Source organism: Arvicanthis niloticus, chromosome 9 (assembly GCF_011762505.2).
Source record: "Arvicanthis niloticus isolate mArvNil1 chromosome 9, mArvNil1.pat.X, whole genome shotgun sequence".
Classification (NCBI taxonomy): domain Eukaryota; kingdom Metazoa; phylum Chordata; class Mammalia; order Rodentia; family Muridae; genus Arvicanthis; species Arvicanthis niloticus.
This window is the reverse complement of record NC_047666.1, coordinates 12,614,769-12,631,172: the sequence shown is the minus strand read 5'-3', so window position 1 is coordinate 12,631,172 and position 16,404 is coordinate 12,614,769. Positions and strand designations below refer to the sequence as shown.

At 45.5% G+C, this 16,404-nt stretch overlaps 1 protein-coding gene across 1 annotated transcript in view; it reads right to left on the bottom strand.

Moving 5' to 3' along the window:
• Polr1a (RNA polymerase I subunit A) overlaps positions 1 to 16,404 on the bottom strand; it is a 64,265-nt gene that overhangs the window by 33,083 nt on the left and 14,778 nt on the right. The window contains exons 8-13 of the mRNA XM_034511950.2: positions 15,595 to 15,700; positions 15,174 to 15,336; positions 12,396 to 12,566; positions 12,086 to 12,208; positions 7,782 to 8,012; positions 3,089 to 3,343 (exon numbers count right to left, since the gene is read on the bottom strand). Of these exons, the coding sequence (XP_034367841.1) occupies positions 3,089 to 3,343; positions 7,782 to 8,012; positions 12,086 to 12,208; positions 12,396 to 12,566; positions 15,174 to 15,336; positions 15,595 to 15,700 (1,049 nt within the window). The remainder of the gene's footprint in view (positions 1 to 3,088; positions 3,344 to 7,781; positions 8,013 to 12,085; positions 12,209 to 12,395; positions 12,567 to 15,173; positions 15,337 to 15,594; positions 15,701 to 16,404) is intronic.

Genomic DNA, 16,404 nt, shown 5'->3' with positions numbered 1-16,404 from the left:
GAGTTCTGCTACTGGTTAACATTCCAGCAAGATGACATTAAAATCAGTATCTCTGGTCAGAATGCTCAGAGAATGGCGTGTTTTATGCCTTGGATTTCCAGGCTATGTAGAAGTCAGGAGACTACATCTTAAGTTTCATCATGAACTTTCCATAAAGTTTTGGACCTTAGTGAGCACAGGAAAACAGAAGGAGGATATTGTTCAAAGAAATAAATGAAAAATTCAGTTGTTTCCTTTAAAAAAAAAAAAAGGTTAATTAAAGTCTAATCATCTCAGATTTTAATTAAGAGACAACACAAACTCTACTCAGTACATAGTATGACCACAGGGAAAGGTGCTTTAACCTGGTGCTGTATGGACAACGTGAAACGCAAACCAAAGGGAAAACGAGCTAACTCCCCGTCTATGGAGGCCTGGCCCAAGGAGGAAAACAACCAACACAGAAAAAGGAAAAACAAAAGGTTCCCAGAAGCCCCTTTCTAAAGCCATGGCACCCTTTGACAGCTTACCACTCCTACTGCTCTGCCCCCAAAGATGCTGGATCTGACAATTTTAAGTACAATAAGGATTTGCCTTTTGGCATTTAAAACTAAATAAAATTGACCAGAATCTTAACTTTTGACATGGTGTCATGTTTTACCACAAGCCCCACCTAGGCCCAGGTCTGGCCCTACCACCAAGCGTGGCTAAAGACTCAGAGACCTGAGTCTTGGCCTCATCACTGGCTGACAACTTACTTTCTTGGTATTTCTTCACCTGTAAGTGGCAGGTATTTCTAAGGCCATTGTGAAGACTATGTATGAAAATGCTAACTGCTGAGGGGATGCGTGCGGCCCCGGGCCTGGTCAGGATATGATGGCGTCGGATCACGACCACAGCTACCGCTGTCGTTACTATTACTATTTTCGTTATTGTTAGTACATGAAAAGGTAAAGAACCAATTTTCACATTAGCAAATTGTGTTTTCTAATTTCTGAATGGTCTAGTAGGCTCAGAACCCCTTCTATACTTAGTCGTTTTGGTAACCAATGGCTTACTAATGCGGGCAGAGAAAGCGAAGGTAAGCACAAACTGGCACCAGGTAAAGATCTGGGGGAAAAGATCTCAGGAGCAGACTGCTGGGCATTGCTGGTGGCTTCTAGCATGCCCTGGGGCCATGCTGGAACTCTCTATAGCATAGCCAACACCACAAGGACCTGAAGCTGCTTTCCCTCCCGACTTCAGTGACCTTAGACATTTCTCAAGTGTGAAGTGCAGGCATTAGTAGTACTAACCTCTGAGGTCTGTGAGCAGGGTGAAATGGGAGCCTCCAAAGCGCTCTGCAGCGCCTGGCATGGGAGACACACCTGGGAAATGGTGCCTGTGGTTTCCATCACTATCTCTAGTCTTTTCAGAGCCCACCACATTCCAAATGAACGCTATATATCACTGGCAAGAAACTGTACAGTCTGAAAAGGCCCTTGGAGCAAGTGAGAAGGATTACACTCAGCCCTTTCTGCTCACTCAGGCTTTCTTTGCTCTGTTCCTCCCATAAGCACCCACTAACTCAGACTCCTGAAATATAAGTAAACATGTCAGCTGGCCAACGGCTAGGAGGATGTATATCCTTCCTGTATGTCCACTTAGACAGCTCTAACTGCATGACATTGCCATGAGGAACGACCTTGGAGAGAAACGGAGGAATTCAAAGAGGCATCTTCATGAGCTGTAGGGGGATCTCACCTGGACCCCTGGGATTAAGCTGCCTCTTAAAATTCAGGCTTGGAGATGGGGAAGTAAGACCAATATAGCAGGCAAGAGAGGATACCCCAAAAAGCCAAAAGGAATCACACTATTTTTTATTTACTTAAAATGACATGATACATTTAAGTTTATATGTATGCACACACACATATAACTTAAATGAAGTTACCCTACTTGGGCTGACAGTGTTCCCCCCATATGCCATAGATTATTGAGCAAAAAGCAGGCATGAAAAACTCCCTTTTGAGTTGCTTGTCACAGGAGTTCAAGAGACCATCCCTCAAATATAAACTACCGATGCTGCCCCTGACTGTCTCCCAAAGGTTAAACTCAACTCCCTATTGCCAAGACATACTGCACTTTAGTCATAGGGCTTAAAGGATCTAAGCTAGATCTGACCCAAAAGCCTTCTCCCTGAGGACTAGTGTTCACAGAAGGTGTTCTGCAAGCTTCAAGGGAGGGAAGCAACCAATAGCCCTACTCAGCTTTGATGCCTATGACCAACAACAATGACCCGCACAGCAAGGTATCTGTGAGGGTGCAATAGTGGCACTCGTGTCCTAGCAGTAACTCACAGCCCACTCAAGAGAAGGGAGATCATATTTAGTACTAGACACCCAGCTAACTACCTGGGAGTGCTGCGCCCATAGGAAAAACTACCACTGACACTTTAGTGAACTAGCTAATTCTTAACTGTATTCTAAATACTTACCCATATATCCTTTCATCCCTCATCAAAGGAAACAAACAACTAGTCAAAATGAACTCAACCCCAACTGATACATGTGTGTGGGGGTGTGTAAAAGACATAAATATGTACGTGTATGTGTGTCTGTGTGCACGCACGAGTGTATGTAACAATAATAACTAAATAAAAAAACCATAAATTTGAGGAGGTATGAGAGGGTTTAGAGGTAAGACAGGTTGTAATTAAATTTCAATATAAAAGTAAAAATTATAAAAACTAACCAACCAAATGGAAAAAGTCCCAAACTTCGGATCCTCATAGCTAAAGGATCAGTCTTCTGTGGGTCTTCATATCTTGTATGCTAAAGCTTGCCAGACCAGCAACTTAGAGAATGAAGCAAGTTTGGAACTCAATGCTATTACTCAACTACCAAATCTGGCTCTCTAGGATGGCTGCCCCAGGTTTTCTCCTGACATTTTAAGTCACAACAAGACAAAAATGTTTCTCTGATTTTAGACACTAAGAGCTGAAAGACCTAGGACCTTGTGTTCCACACACTCCTGTCCTCGAGCTGCCCACCAGCCAAGATCCAGCTCCGCATGCCAAGTCATGCTGGCGATGACAATGGTCATGCATGGTCTCAAAGGTCAGACTTACCTTGGGAACAAGATACTGCTGGTCAGTGCAGGCCAGGACATAGGCTTCCGCTCGGCCCAGCTCACTCTGGGGGAAGTGGGCGTTCATCTCGTCTCCATCAAAGTCAGCATTGTAGGCCTTGCAGTTGGCATAGTGAAGGCGCAGAACCTTTTCTTCAGGCAGAATGTGGGCACGGTGGGCCTGGATGGAAGGCCTGTGCAAGGTGGGCTGGCGGTTCAGGAGGAGAATGTCGCCATTCTTCACGTGCCGACACACCTGGGGCAGAATGAAGGGCAGGTGAGTGCCCATGGGGACTTTGAGGGATCACTGATCCCTCCAAGGGCTTACGACCCTTCAACTGAGTGAGCTCTATGCACCTCATGTTCTAGTTAACTAAATAATATAGAAAAAAGCTCTAGAAACTCTGAGAAATACTTGCCAGCCCTTTGCTCTTGGCCTTTCAAAGCTCCAATCCCACTTCTAGGCACAGAGGCGTAAGGAGCAGACATGGCTGCCCACAGGTGCCCGTGCTTTTAGCACCACCCTCAGAATATGCAGTTTTCCAGAGCCCGGGGCTCCTCTCTCAGAGTTAACAAACAGATAAAAGTCCAAGACTGCATGCTTCCAGGGATTTGAAAGAACTTGGCAGGCTTCACAAATCCCGCCAAGGTCACACATGAATCCCCCAGCTTAGCATTAGCCCGGCTTCTCCCAGAACAGCCAGGACTGGAGGACGAGGCTTTTGAATCTCAGTTCAGGGACCCTCAAAAACATACCAGTAGTACTTCAAAAATTCAAAACAAGTATTAAAAACTAAAGACTACCGTAATCTTGGGGTAAATGATCTGAAAATGCCCCTGGTAACATTTAAAACATTTCCTCTTAGCCTTTCAGAAAAACAAACAAACAAAAAAAACAAAAAACAAACAAAAAAAAAACAAACAAAACAAACAAACAAACAAAAAAAAAAGCACCAAGGTAAGCAAAAAGAATGTATGTTTATGCAGCCTGGCTTACAATGGCAAAGTAGAACTATTCTAACTGTCCCACAGAAACGGCAGTAAATTCCAGTGTATACACATTACAGAATGCTACAGTGATTACGGAGGTTAAATTAGATCAATACTAGTCGAGTGTGATGCTAAAAGAATCAACAAAACCAAAACAAACCCAAAACCCCAAGTGAGGAGACAGGATGCAACGACTGGCAATCAACTTATGTCTAGGGCAGCTGCACACAGGAAAAGGTGGGTGGGTCCTCACTGCCAGGCCTCTGAGACATGGACTTAAAAGGAAAGGTGTTAAGGCGGTTAACATCTTAACCACCCCAGATCTTAGTATTATTCATATTAGCATACATATTACTTCTGCATAAATGTTTACGTAAACAGTGTCTTGTTGTGTTGTCAAAGTTAGTCTCAAACTTATGATTTTCCTGCCTCTGCCTGTCAGAGCTGACTCAGTGGGTAAAGACACTTTCTTCCCAGCCTGATGCCTGACTTCGATCCATGGGACCCACATGACAGGAGAAAGTTCTCTTCTGATTCCACACACGTGCCTTGGAATGTGTATTCCCAAATAAATAAAAGCAGTAAGAAAGCACAATAAAACAAAACAAAAAACTGCATAAGCCATATGCTCATTGAAGGGAGAAAACCAGAAAATATAAATTTTAAAGAATAAAGAAAGCACAAGAAATTTGCCTCTCAAAACAAACACTGATCACACTTTCCTTTTCATACCCAGCCTGTCATGCTCCTTTGACAGAACATCTTTCCCTCGAAGCTGACTTTAAGAACCACAGGACAGTTTTTAAAAAACAACTGCATAAAAGTAAGGTGCCCCAGAGGATATGGACCTTTGGTCATCATCTCTCCTCCTCGGGTCCCCTCTGTTGCAGCAGTTAAGAGGTGGGAGGAAACAGCTCTTGTATCTTTCTATGGCCCACCCATGAGGACACACTGGGAAGCTGGCTAAGGTGAACCTGTCAGCTGGGCTCAGGCTGTGAAGAGATTTTCCCTTTCCCCCACAGCCCTTGTCAGTTTGCCTCCAAGTTCTCTCAGTTGGAGCCGTTAGCAGCCCTAAGAGCAAAGTCCGTATGTGTGCTTCCTGAGGAACTCCGACCTTCCTCCCCCACAGGCCAGTCCTCCATGTGTTTCCAAGGAGACCGAACTCCGAGGAGTCCCACGAGCATCTATCCAAGGCACTGGCTTCTCAGTGCGTCACATATCCTGAGGTTTTCTTTCCTTAGAATCTCAAGGGAAAAGTTGGCCAGATCTATGGCCCAGGCCCAAAAGCCCAGGCTGGGCCTAGAATCTGAGTCTAGTAAATCCATTGTAAGCAAATGCACTGCAGCCAGAAAGAGATGCAGGCCAGTCTGGCAGGCACTCGCCAATCCAAACAGATATCTGGGAGTGCAGGGCACTCTTTTCGCCAACCCAAACCCAAGGCCTTTCCTTTCTCTTGTCACTAAATAAATACTGTGCTGAAAATTAGTGTGCCCCAGTGCCAGGGTTAGAGTTTGCAGGGGCAGGCACGGGTCCAGAGGCTGCTCAGGCAGCCAGACCAAGAAACAAGCCTAGGCTATCCTGACCACTTCCTTTTTGTTGAGACCTAGGGGTAAAGGCAGAGGTTACCCCATCACAGAGAAAATGACCTTTCGGCCAACCGCCCCCCTCTGACCTAACCTGTAACTTAATCTTTAGTTTCCTTCCCATTCACTTCTCCCAGCCCTTCTATTGAAAAATAATAAATTAGAAGTGCATGCATGCCTAAGTGAAAGTATCCTGTACGTACATGACGTTATTGACATTTTGACATCAAAGTCGCCATCCTGAGTCCCAGGATCTGAGGGAAGGACCACTTGTGTTTCCTGTCTTTGCACAGGAATGGGGAACTCAAACAGGGAGATGGGTGCCTACAAGAGATGATCTGATGCGGTGAGATCAAGCAGCAGGGATAGGGATGAAGGTGCACTATGTGTGCTGGGAACACGTGGTCTACAGGCGTGGTAAAACACTGTCTGCAGCCTGGCTACCTAGTTTTCTAATATTTTTGGATGCACATCCAACTGTCTACACTTGCTTTCGCACTGTGTAGTAAGAGCTGTTAAGACCAATTAAGGCTGAAATAGTTCCTCTAACCCTAGGGAAAAGAGGCTTGGACTGAGACTTGAAGGACCAGCAGGATTCAAATACAGAGTCACAAGGAGGACAGAGAAACATCGTATGCAAACCTCGAAAGGAGATGGAGCCACCTGCACAGATGGGTTGAGGTGGGCCGGTGGCAACCTCATGAGCTTGCTAAGGATTTGAGCCCAAGCTGGAAGATAAAGAACTGAGCCACACCCACTCACTCGCACCGCCTTCTCGTGAAGAGCCTGGCACACTGCGGCTGGGCACTCTCCCTTTGCCCATCCCCACCTGCGTCCACAAAAGTACTCAGGCCACATGAAGAAAGCATCCCAATAAGCCTCTGACTTATCTCTATATATTATCTCTATACCCTGAGACGGTCAGACCATTTCTGATTTACTTTTCAAATGCCCTAGCTGCTTAACTGCCTACTTCCTCAGTGTAAAGACTCTGAAACCTGCCTCCTTCTCATGACTAAAGAACACCATGACGACAGACAGGAAACAGGCGTAGACATGAAACCAGCAAGTGAGCCCCATCACTCCCTAACTTCCCAAGTGCTCCCAGAGGGCCTCATCTTCTCTCATTATGCTTTCAGTTTAAAATTCTAATAGCTTTCTTTTAATTCTATGACCCCTCCATCTAAGCCTCACACGTCTAATTTTTACAGGAGATGGGCTCTTATTTTGTCTGCTGTCAACTCAAATTTAGAAGGGCTAAAAATTGTGTCTCTTTCCTCGATACCCCTCTCCTCTCCTATGACACCATGTCCATTTCTTCTTGCCTATTTCTAAGGCCAAATGTCCCTGTTGCTCCCTCTGCAATATGACTGTACTTATCAGTGATTCCCCTGCAGCCCTCAAGGAGTCATTTCCGGGCTCACAGATCACATGCATCCATCCCGGTCAGGCCGTGTCCTTGCAAAGCCCGAGCACACGGGCACTCGATGCTCACTACTGAGCAGCGACAGCACTGCTGACCCCTCATTGCATACTCCGCTTCAGACTTTCTCCTCGTTGCAACTCTTTGATTTGAGTGAACAGAAAGATTACTTTACATTTACCAGGACCCATCAAAGTTAAGCAAAATGTATCTTGCTGCTTCTTAAGTCCCTCACATAGCTCTCAGGAAAAAAATGTGACAGTGTACTAACCTGACAAAGAACAAAAGTGGTGCCTCAGATGGTCTGAACGGTGTCCCTGTCACCAGAGCAAATCAACACAGAGCAGAATTTAACTCTGCTCTAGCTGAGACCTTCAAAACTAAGGAAGGCAAGAGACTGGCCTATTGTTAGCCTTGAAAAATCAATGGGAACCAGTGGTCACCAGGCCAAGCCAAGCCAAGGGTGTCTCCAAAGTTCCCTCTCGGCAGGTGGGAACTACGGTATTACAGTTAGCCAACCCCAGAGACGCTATGCTAACTCAGTATGAGCCGTGAGGACCCCAGTCAAACTGTATCTCTTAGTTCCAGTGAAGTTGCTACTGATCTGAGTGCCATCCTCTGATCAGCCCTGCTCAGAGGCAGCATGTAGGAACCAGACAGGAACTAGGAGGTCACGAGCAAACCCTCGTTTTACTTACAACTTTTGTCCCCTGAGGCTTAGGAGCCCCCGTGGCTGGCGTCAGGAGCTGTTTGGCCACAGCTTCCCGCTGTGTCGCATCCACTGCGCTCAGGGCTGTGCGACTGCCGTCCTCGTTGATGACCATGGAGGCTCCGGGGTGCACATTGGGTCCATTGATGACTGCCTGTCTCAGCTCCTGCACGTTCCAGGGGGTAACTGGCTGAGGGTAAGTCAGTTTTGTGGCAAATACCTAGAAACAAGGATTGCATGTTAAAGTTCAGACTGGGCAAAGGCTCCAGGAATACAAAAGCCAGGGAAACGAGCTGCCTGACTTCTTCCCAAACTGGGAAGCTTGCTGTCCTGCTGAGCCAAGGCCTTTCTGCAGGCAGAGCAATATGTCTCCTTTGCTGAACTATTTTGCTACGCTTGCTCTCTTAAGGGACCAGACTGGGCAATTTACGGATTAGTTTTCTTAAATGCACACCTGAAACTTCACCCTTTCCTGTCTGCCAGTAAAGTCAGTGTGGCCAAAGGAGTGGTATGAGGCACTTGCTTGAAAGCCACCACACCCCTCCGCATCCCTGCAGGTACCACTAATTGCCCAGGGACTTCCACTGAGCCCAGGCATGACATCAGAGAGTGGCACCTGAGAGGAAATGGATCTGCAATTCTGAACCCTGAGACCGTGACGTGTTCTTTTTCAACACTAGGCCTGAAACTTGCTCTAAACCAAGTGAGTTCTCTACAGTGAAGTAAGTTTCTGAATCAGTGATGTTTACTTACTTGATACTTCAAAACACACACACACACACACACACACACTCCAGAGACCAGGACATTAAAGTTCCAGGTCTCTATGGGGAGCAGTGTAGAGCCCTATCATGCTCCTGCCTCCTACACTTCGACCTAATGGGCTTGTTTACTGTCTGCCCATCACTTGGCCCACAGCTCTAGGAGGCAAGGCTCTGGTGTGTGGCTCCCGGCCAGGCTTTAGCTCAGTCTCATTTTATCTCACCTTCTTGTTCCCACAAAACTGGGGTGCACTGTTGTTGGGAGCCGACTTTAGTAGAAAGCGGCTAGATCAACTTTGCAGCCATCTGGAACCATATACCCTGATGAGAGATTTGGTTTTCAATAGCCTATAACAGCTGAAGCACACTCTGATAAATATATTGTTTATCCCACATAGCTTGTTTTGCTGTTTAGTGACCTCAGCTGTATGGTGCACGTGGTAAAATGTTTTCACCTGTGTTCTCCTGCTTGTGTATATAAATACCTCAGAATTCCCTTCAAAAAGGGAGACATGAGAAAATAGAAGAGAGACTGAATCACACCCTGTCTTGTCTCCATTCTTTGCGTCTCCTGCCCCAAGAGAGCCACACTCTCTCTTGACCAGAGCACTTAGCACCAAAGTGTTGAGGCAGAGTGTGGGCCTCAACGTTAGTGGCGCCTGAACAGGGACTCCAGTAAGCGGGATACAGTGAAGGACACCACGGGAATTGGAAGCGGTCATCCTCACTCCTGCGATGGAGAACCAGTCGACTGACGGAGCTGGCTGAATTCCGAAGTGAAACAAAGGTTATAGTAACAAAAAAGGGGCAAAAAGTAAGCAGAAACAGATGAAAAAGGTTTTAAAGATGCAAGGAGTAAATTACAGGCTGCTCTGAGTCAAGAGAGCCAAACAGATAAATAAAGGTTATAGTAACGAAAATGGGGCAAGAAATAAGTGAGTAAAAACAGATGAAAAAGACTTTAAAGACTCGAGGAATAAATAGAAGGGCTGCTCTAGACAGAGAGCTAAGCAGAATGATAATGTTAATTGATTTAACTTTCAAAGTGGGTGTGATTCTGAGTTATATAGTTATATTTTTCTGGATAAAAACTCAATGTAAAGGTTTTTCTGGTTACTGGCTTAAGGAAAGACTAATTTGGAAAAAAAGTTTTTTCTATGAGTTTTCTGATGAGGTCATTAAGGTAGTAGTTATGTCTTCCAGAATTATATGGATCAGACATGACAGAGGTAGGCCTCCAGAACACTAGATTTCAGAGAATCAAAATAATTATCTTGATACTAAACCTTGTTTTGAGATTTGTATATTGCAGAATACACAGCTTTGGAGAATGAATCTTATCACCTGCATGTTCACTGATGCCCTGGACTTCCAGCTGGATGCAGTTAAGACAGACTTCAGATGCTTATCAATTTACCCTTCCCCTCATTCCTCTTCTAAAAGTCAACGCCCATGTTCAGCTTGAAGAAGTTAATGAGGAGTCGGCGCCCCAATTTCCTGGACTTGGGGACTGAGGTGGTTAATATTAGGCTTTCTTTATCTGTATAATTGTTACTAAGCTGATGCAAAATTCAAGGATTTCATTGGTATAAATTTGTGGGTACAAGGCTTAGACCTTTCACTTCTCCAACAGGGGAAGTTGTGTGTTGCCTTAAAGAGTGTTGCTTTTATATCAACAGTTTAGATATTAAGTCTCTTGTCTCTCGGGTTCATGCTGTTCAAACTGATGGCTTTGGTACGGCAACAGATAACAAATGAAATCCATACAGGTCCGCTATTACAGGCTGGAAGTAGGGGACTCTGAAACCTCTGTCATCAAGACTGATGAGGATTAACCCCTAACTTACATGCTAAGCCGGATAGCCAATGACGGGTAAGAGAGCATATCGAGACCCTTGCCCCTAAAATAAGGGAGGCCTCACCATCTTAAGTGAGGCTGGGGTCCTTCGTTCCAACCTAGGACAGGCACGGTTTCCGTAAGTTTTCCCAGCCTTCCCTTTTGAAAAAAATTTAAAAAGGGGGACCTGTTGGGAGCCGACTTTAGTAGAAAGCGGCTAGATCAACTTTGCAGCCATCTGGAACCATATACCCTGATGAGAGACTTGGTTGTCAAAAGCCTATTAACAGCTGAAGCACACTCTGATAAATATATTGTTTATCCCACATAGCTTGTTTTGCTGTTTAGTGACCTCAGCTGTATGGTGCACGTGGTAAAATGTTTTCACCTGTGTTCTCCTGCTTGTGTATATAAATACCTCAGAATTCCCTTCAAAAAGGGAGACATGAGAAAATAGAGAGACTGAATCACGCCCTGTCTTGTCTCCATTCTTTGCGTCTCCTGCCCCAAGAGAGCCACACTCTCTCTTGACCAGAGCACTTAGCACCAAAGTGTTGAGGCAGAGTGTGGGCCTCAACACACTGTGGGGGAGGGGAGGAGAGCAATTTTACCCACTTTTTTTCCTAGTCAGCCTGTAATAACTCCGGGCCTACATGGCTCTGAGAATTTGGGGTAAGGTGGAGGGTCAATAGGGTGGACAGCATAAAAAGTCTTTCCTCAGGATACAAGCCATTAGCAAAGAAACCCAGATCTTAAAAAGAAAAGATTAGAATGCTATGGAGGTACAAGGCAAGGCCTCACTAAAGGTCTCTGCCCAAGCTGAGGACACTCCAGGCACTGAGGTCAGAGTGTCCAGGATGGCTTCTACATTCTTCCTACTGGGCTTTCCTCCCAGAGATTCAAACTTAAGAATATTATGACCGGCTTTCCTTGGTATATAGTTCAGCATATATGCAAAGACCTCTGGTTCCTGGGAGGCAATGAACACAGGGCAGAGCCTCCTCTGCCTGTTCTTGATGCATGAGGCTCTTGCCCAGAAAGCCAAACTGTACCCAAGACTCGGAACACTTTAGCTCTGCTTATTACCAGTTCCCCAGAGAGGCAGGGCAGCGTGCAAGGAAACGAATCTCTGCACAGAGGGAATTAAACCATCTTCGCATTACTGACCTCCAGGCCCACTGAGGAGGAAGTCAGCTGGAGAGCGCTGCTAATGAGCACAAGGCTTTAACTGGGGGGGGGGAGGAGGAAGCTGGCTCGCCAAGGCGCTAATGGATGACCAGGCGAGATAGATGATACACACTTGCTGCCTTTCTCAGGGCTCTCCTCTTTCCACTGCTAGATATCCAAGTGAGACTGAAATCCCCTTTCCCTCTTCTCAGGTCATGGACTACTCTGTTGGACAAGAAAGGTTTAAAGACTAGGATAAGCTAGGCAAGAATAAGATAAAGAAACAGGATGTGAAATGACTTACCGGGAATTCCCTGGTGCTTTGGGGGCACAAGTCTTCTAGGATGGCAATACCATTATGTACCTCAAGCTCCTTCTCTACAGGCTCTTCTTCCTTCCACATGTGAAGTAGTAGAAGCTATCCCTACTGGAGCCATGTTAACCTACCATCAACTCTGTCCCTAGGCCTCTATGGCACATCTACCTCCCAGCCACCAGTACAAAATGAGGCCTGTCCTCAACACATACCATGGGAATTCCAATTTCATTGGTGTTGATGTACATATCTGGACAGATGACTGAGCGGGCAGCATAGTCCACTCGCTTCCCCATCATGTGCTTCCGGAACAGGCCTTCCTTCTTCTCTAGGATCTACAGAGAGCAAAAACATGCCAGAATAGTAAATAATTCTATTATGTTTATTATTTTCTTGCTTCTGAACCAGTGTGTATAATGTGCACTTATTTCTACACATACAGACGGGAGCTGGGAATCCACACCAGTTGTTAGTTGCTCATTACTGACCCTCACCAACGAGTGATGGGAATTCACTGCTCACCTGTCTTATGCCAGGGTACTTTTCCAACATCAATTTGTCCATCTCACTGTCAAATACAATGTTGACGTGGCTCTGAAGGCGGATCCAAATGTTGTAAAGTTTATCTGTGAGAGACTGGCCTGGAAGCAAACTTAGAAAGGATCGGTCGATAGCAACTGAGGAGTCGTTTTCCTGGGAAGATAAATAAAAGAAAATAGGAATGGTTGAAGAACAATTTGCTTACACAACCTAGCCCTTAAGAAAAAAAAAAAAGGGGGGGGTAGGGGTGCTGGAGAGATGGCTCAGTGGTTAATAGCACCAACTGCTCTTCCAGAGGGCCTGAGTTTAATTCCCAGCAATCACATGGTTGTTCATCTGTAATGGAATCCGACGCCCTCTTCTGCTATGTCTGGAGATAGCTATGCACCATACTCATATAAATTAAATAAATCTTTATACACACACACACACACGCACGCACGCCCTGAGCGCTGCCAGAGGAGGAACTGAACTTGTCAGTGTGTATCAGCAGTGCGCATCAGGCCCACTCTGTAGGTATCAGCTTGTCTCTTCTAGTAGTAAAATGAACTCAGAATTCAGCAGCACAGCAGCACTGCAGTATCAGCCACTTGAGAAGTAGAGGGAGGAGAGCAAGATCCTGTCTCTAAGATTTCAAAAATAATGTAAGCAGGTTCCTATCTTAAGCTCCTTACTGTCTAGTCCACCCACACTAAGAGATTCTCAGCAGCCCTTCCGGTGGGCACTCTACTTCAGAGGGTTCTACCAGACAACAGCTTCATGTGGAACAGCCACTTCAGTTACAGGTTTAGGAAAACACTAGTCAGTGAATACACAGAATGCAGTGGAGGGCTCACCTAGCTTGCCGGAGCCTGGCTCCCATCTCCAGCAGCACAGACACTGGATGTGATGGTGCACACAGTAAGCCTAGCACCTGGAAGGTGGCAGCAGGGAGTGGGGGTGGAGGGGTGTAAGAAGTTTAAGGGCAGGCCTGGTTATATGGTAACTTTGGGCTATGTGAGACCCTGCCTAAAAATAATAAAAAAACAACAAATAATAACAATAACAGTATTACTATTATTTTAATGCAGGTAGAAGAATTTACTACCATGTCATCAGTTACAATGTGAGTCCCCAAGTGGGACTCAAAATTCAAGTTCATCCTCAAGCTTAAATATTTATCTAATTATGTAAAAATATTTCAACCCCTAATCCCATCTCTTCCTCTGATCTACCCAGGGAAGAGAAATACAGAGGTCCTTAGAGCGCCACCTACTGGCCCCATGTGGCTACGAACGGCCGAGGAGAAAGAATTTCACAGTATAGTTCACATGAGAGAAAACGCTATCAGTGTGTGAAGGGAGAGGGCAGGTGAGGTTGACAACGTCACAGTGATAATTTGGGTTTGTCCCCATGACCAAGGAGTAAAGGAATTCCAGGAGGGCACACATAGTCCTGCAGACAACATTACAGTCCTTTTCACCACCTGCGTGATGGCAGAGGCCTGTCTAGTCAAACTCACTGCTTATAACCACATGATCACCGCTGAAATGAACAAGACCTGTCCCCTGGCTTCTGGTATGGCCCTACTGCCTAGGGGACAGCTCCTGGGAGAGCACTGCTGTGGAAATACAATGATGAGCACAAGTAGGGAAACACAAGAATATGCCTGATTAATTAAAGGGAAATTGGCCAAGGAATCAAGACAGTATTGTTTTGTTTTTCTAGAGACTGAGTCCTGTTACTATTGACAAAAGCTTGTCTCTATTCTTTTGTTTTTCTTTTTTGTTTTTTTGAGACAGGGTTTCTCTGTATAGCCCTGGCTGTCCTGGAAGTCACTCGAACTCTGCCTGCCTCTGCCTCACAAGTGCTGGGATTAAAGGTGTGCGCCACCACTGCCCTCTATTCTTAAGGGTCACTAAAATAAAATTCTCGTTCCTCCTCATTGGATTTGATGATCCTATGGTCTTCAGTCTTCCATACTGGACCAGGGTCTGCAGATGGCAGCTCTCTCTTATGTGAGGATCTGTTAAAAGCACGCCCACACTGACTCAGTAAAGTTCAGCAGAACCAGACAAAAGGTCAGGAAGTCATCCAAAGCTAAGCACCCAGGAAACAGTGGTGTCACCCTGTGACATCCCTGGCTTACAGCAGGACTGTCTGAGCAACTGGCATGGAGTCTGAGAGGCCTGTCTCTCCAAGGCTAGAGGAAGTCATTTCTAGTTACATCCTGACCAGTTCAGGGATGGAGTGACCTTGGCAAGTGTACCCAACTCAGCTTTATGTTCACTACAGAGTTGATACAAGACCTGGAAAGGGCTAAGGAATTGTCAGTGGGATGGTCTTATTCTAGAAAATCTTCCTGGCTGCACTGCTAAAGACCTTAATGAGCCGACAAACACACTCTTGGAGCCTGAGGAAGAGGACTACTTAGACCTTCACTAGCAGCTGGTGGTACAGAACAGCTTAGGTGTGAAACCTCACCATAAATTACATACACTATAGTACAGACGAGTCCAAGAAATCAAAGGGACTGAAACCACTGGCATGATCAGTGGATACTAAACCCAAACCATCCCTAGATTTATCCATAATCAGGCCTGTGTTTGTCCCAACAAGCCACATTGCCGACCAGGGATGCTGGACCAGAGGTGCTGCCCACTGCAGGTAGCAGCTTGCAGCAGCCACATCTGTGTCCACACAGGGTTAGAACCAAGTGTGTAGCTCTTACCACACCTGTCCTTAACCGAGGCATTATATCAGCACCGAGGCAGCTCTGACCTTGTCTATGGTGAGTTCTGTCATCTCACAGGGCAGTTTCTGTTCTTGGGCCATCAATGCCAGAAGTTTCCGGATCAAAACTGCATCCTTCATGACAGCTTGCAAGTTCACTGTCTGGCCATTAGTGAACATCTGGTCACCCAGGCGATTGATGGGACGATACCTACAGGGTGACATACAGGCTTCATGAATGTCCTTTAGCCTCTTAACCTATTTACTGAAAGTAACACTGCTCAATCCGCTAAAAAACCATCCATGTCTAGGACAACCAAATAACAGAGAATGCTCAGGCCACCATCTGCAACCTTGGTTTGACAGTGGTTTGATTTCTCAATGGCCCCACCCTTCCAGGCCCTCCCACACGCCGCTGCTCAATTCCTCAGCCCACCCTTTTCATACAAAGTAAGTTAAAAGGAGTTACCTGGATGGCGGTACCACTATGAAATCTAGAAAGAACATACTGGGGTTGAAACTGGACTCCAGGCCAATATCATCCAATCCCGAAAAAAGATAATTCAGGAAGAATCCTGTGTTGAAATAAAGTAACCAACAAGACCATTTAAGCCTATGTATAAAAACATAAAACAAAACAAAACAAACAAATCAAACACCCCAAAATCCAGGATATGGGATCCTATGCAGAATAAGAAAAGTCTTACAAAAATGAACCAAAACCAGCCTGGGCACATGACTGCTTGTGTGCAAATAAGGCAAGATAAAGAGGCCGAGGGACAACAGTCCTTAAGTAAGGAAACGAGCTATGAAGGAACAGGAAGTTTTAGTGGCCCTCCCTCCTGGGCTTGGAATCTTACATGTGTAATTAAATGTTTGCTATTTTGGACTCTGGATAAAATTAATCAAAATAATAAAAAAAAATCAAATCAAATAAAGTTTAGTCTTTTAAAAATCAAAGATAACGGAACATCCTTTCTATGGGTTTGCCAAGAGGGCTCTTCTGCAAACTGGATCAAAGATGTAAGGTGACCTAAAACTGCTGGGGAAGTGAACAAGGCCTGAATAAAGCCTGCCACAGAAAGCATTCCACTAACTTGGTGCTTCTTCACTCTTGTAACACTGCTCGTACCATGGCTGTCTATGAGCACTTCCTGTGCAGAGACCAGCGTCAGTGACCAGACACTGTCTTAGAAGACTTAGAAGACGGCTGAGGACTTGGGTTCTCTGCACAGACTACCTTATGCATTCAGAAAAGGAAGGGAAGATTTCCCTTTTT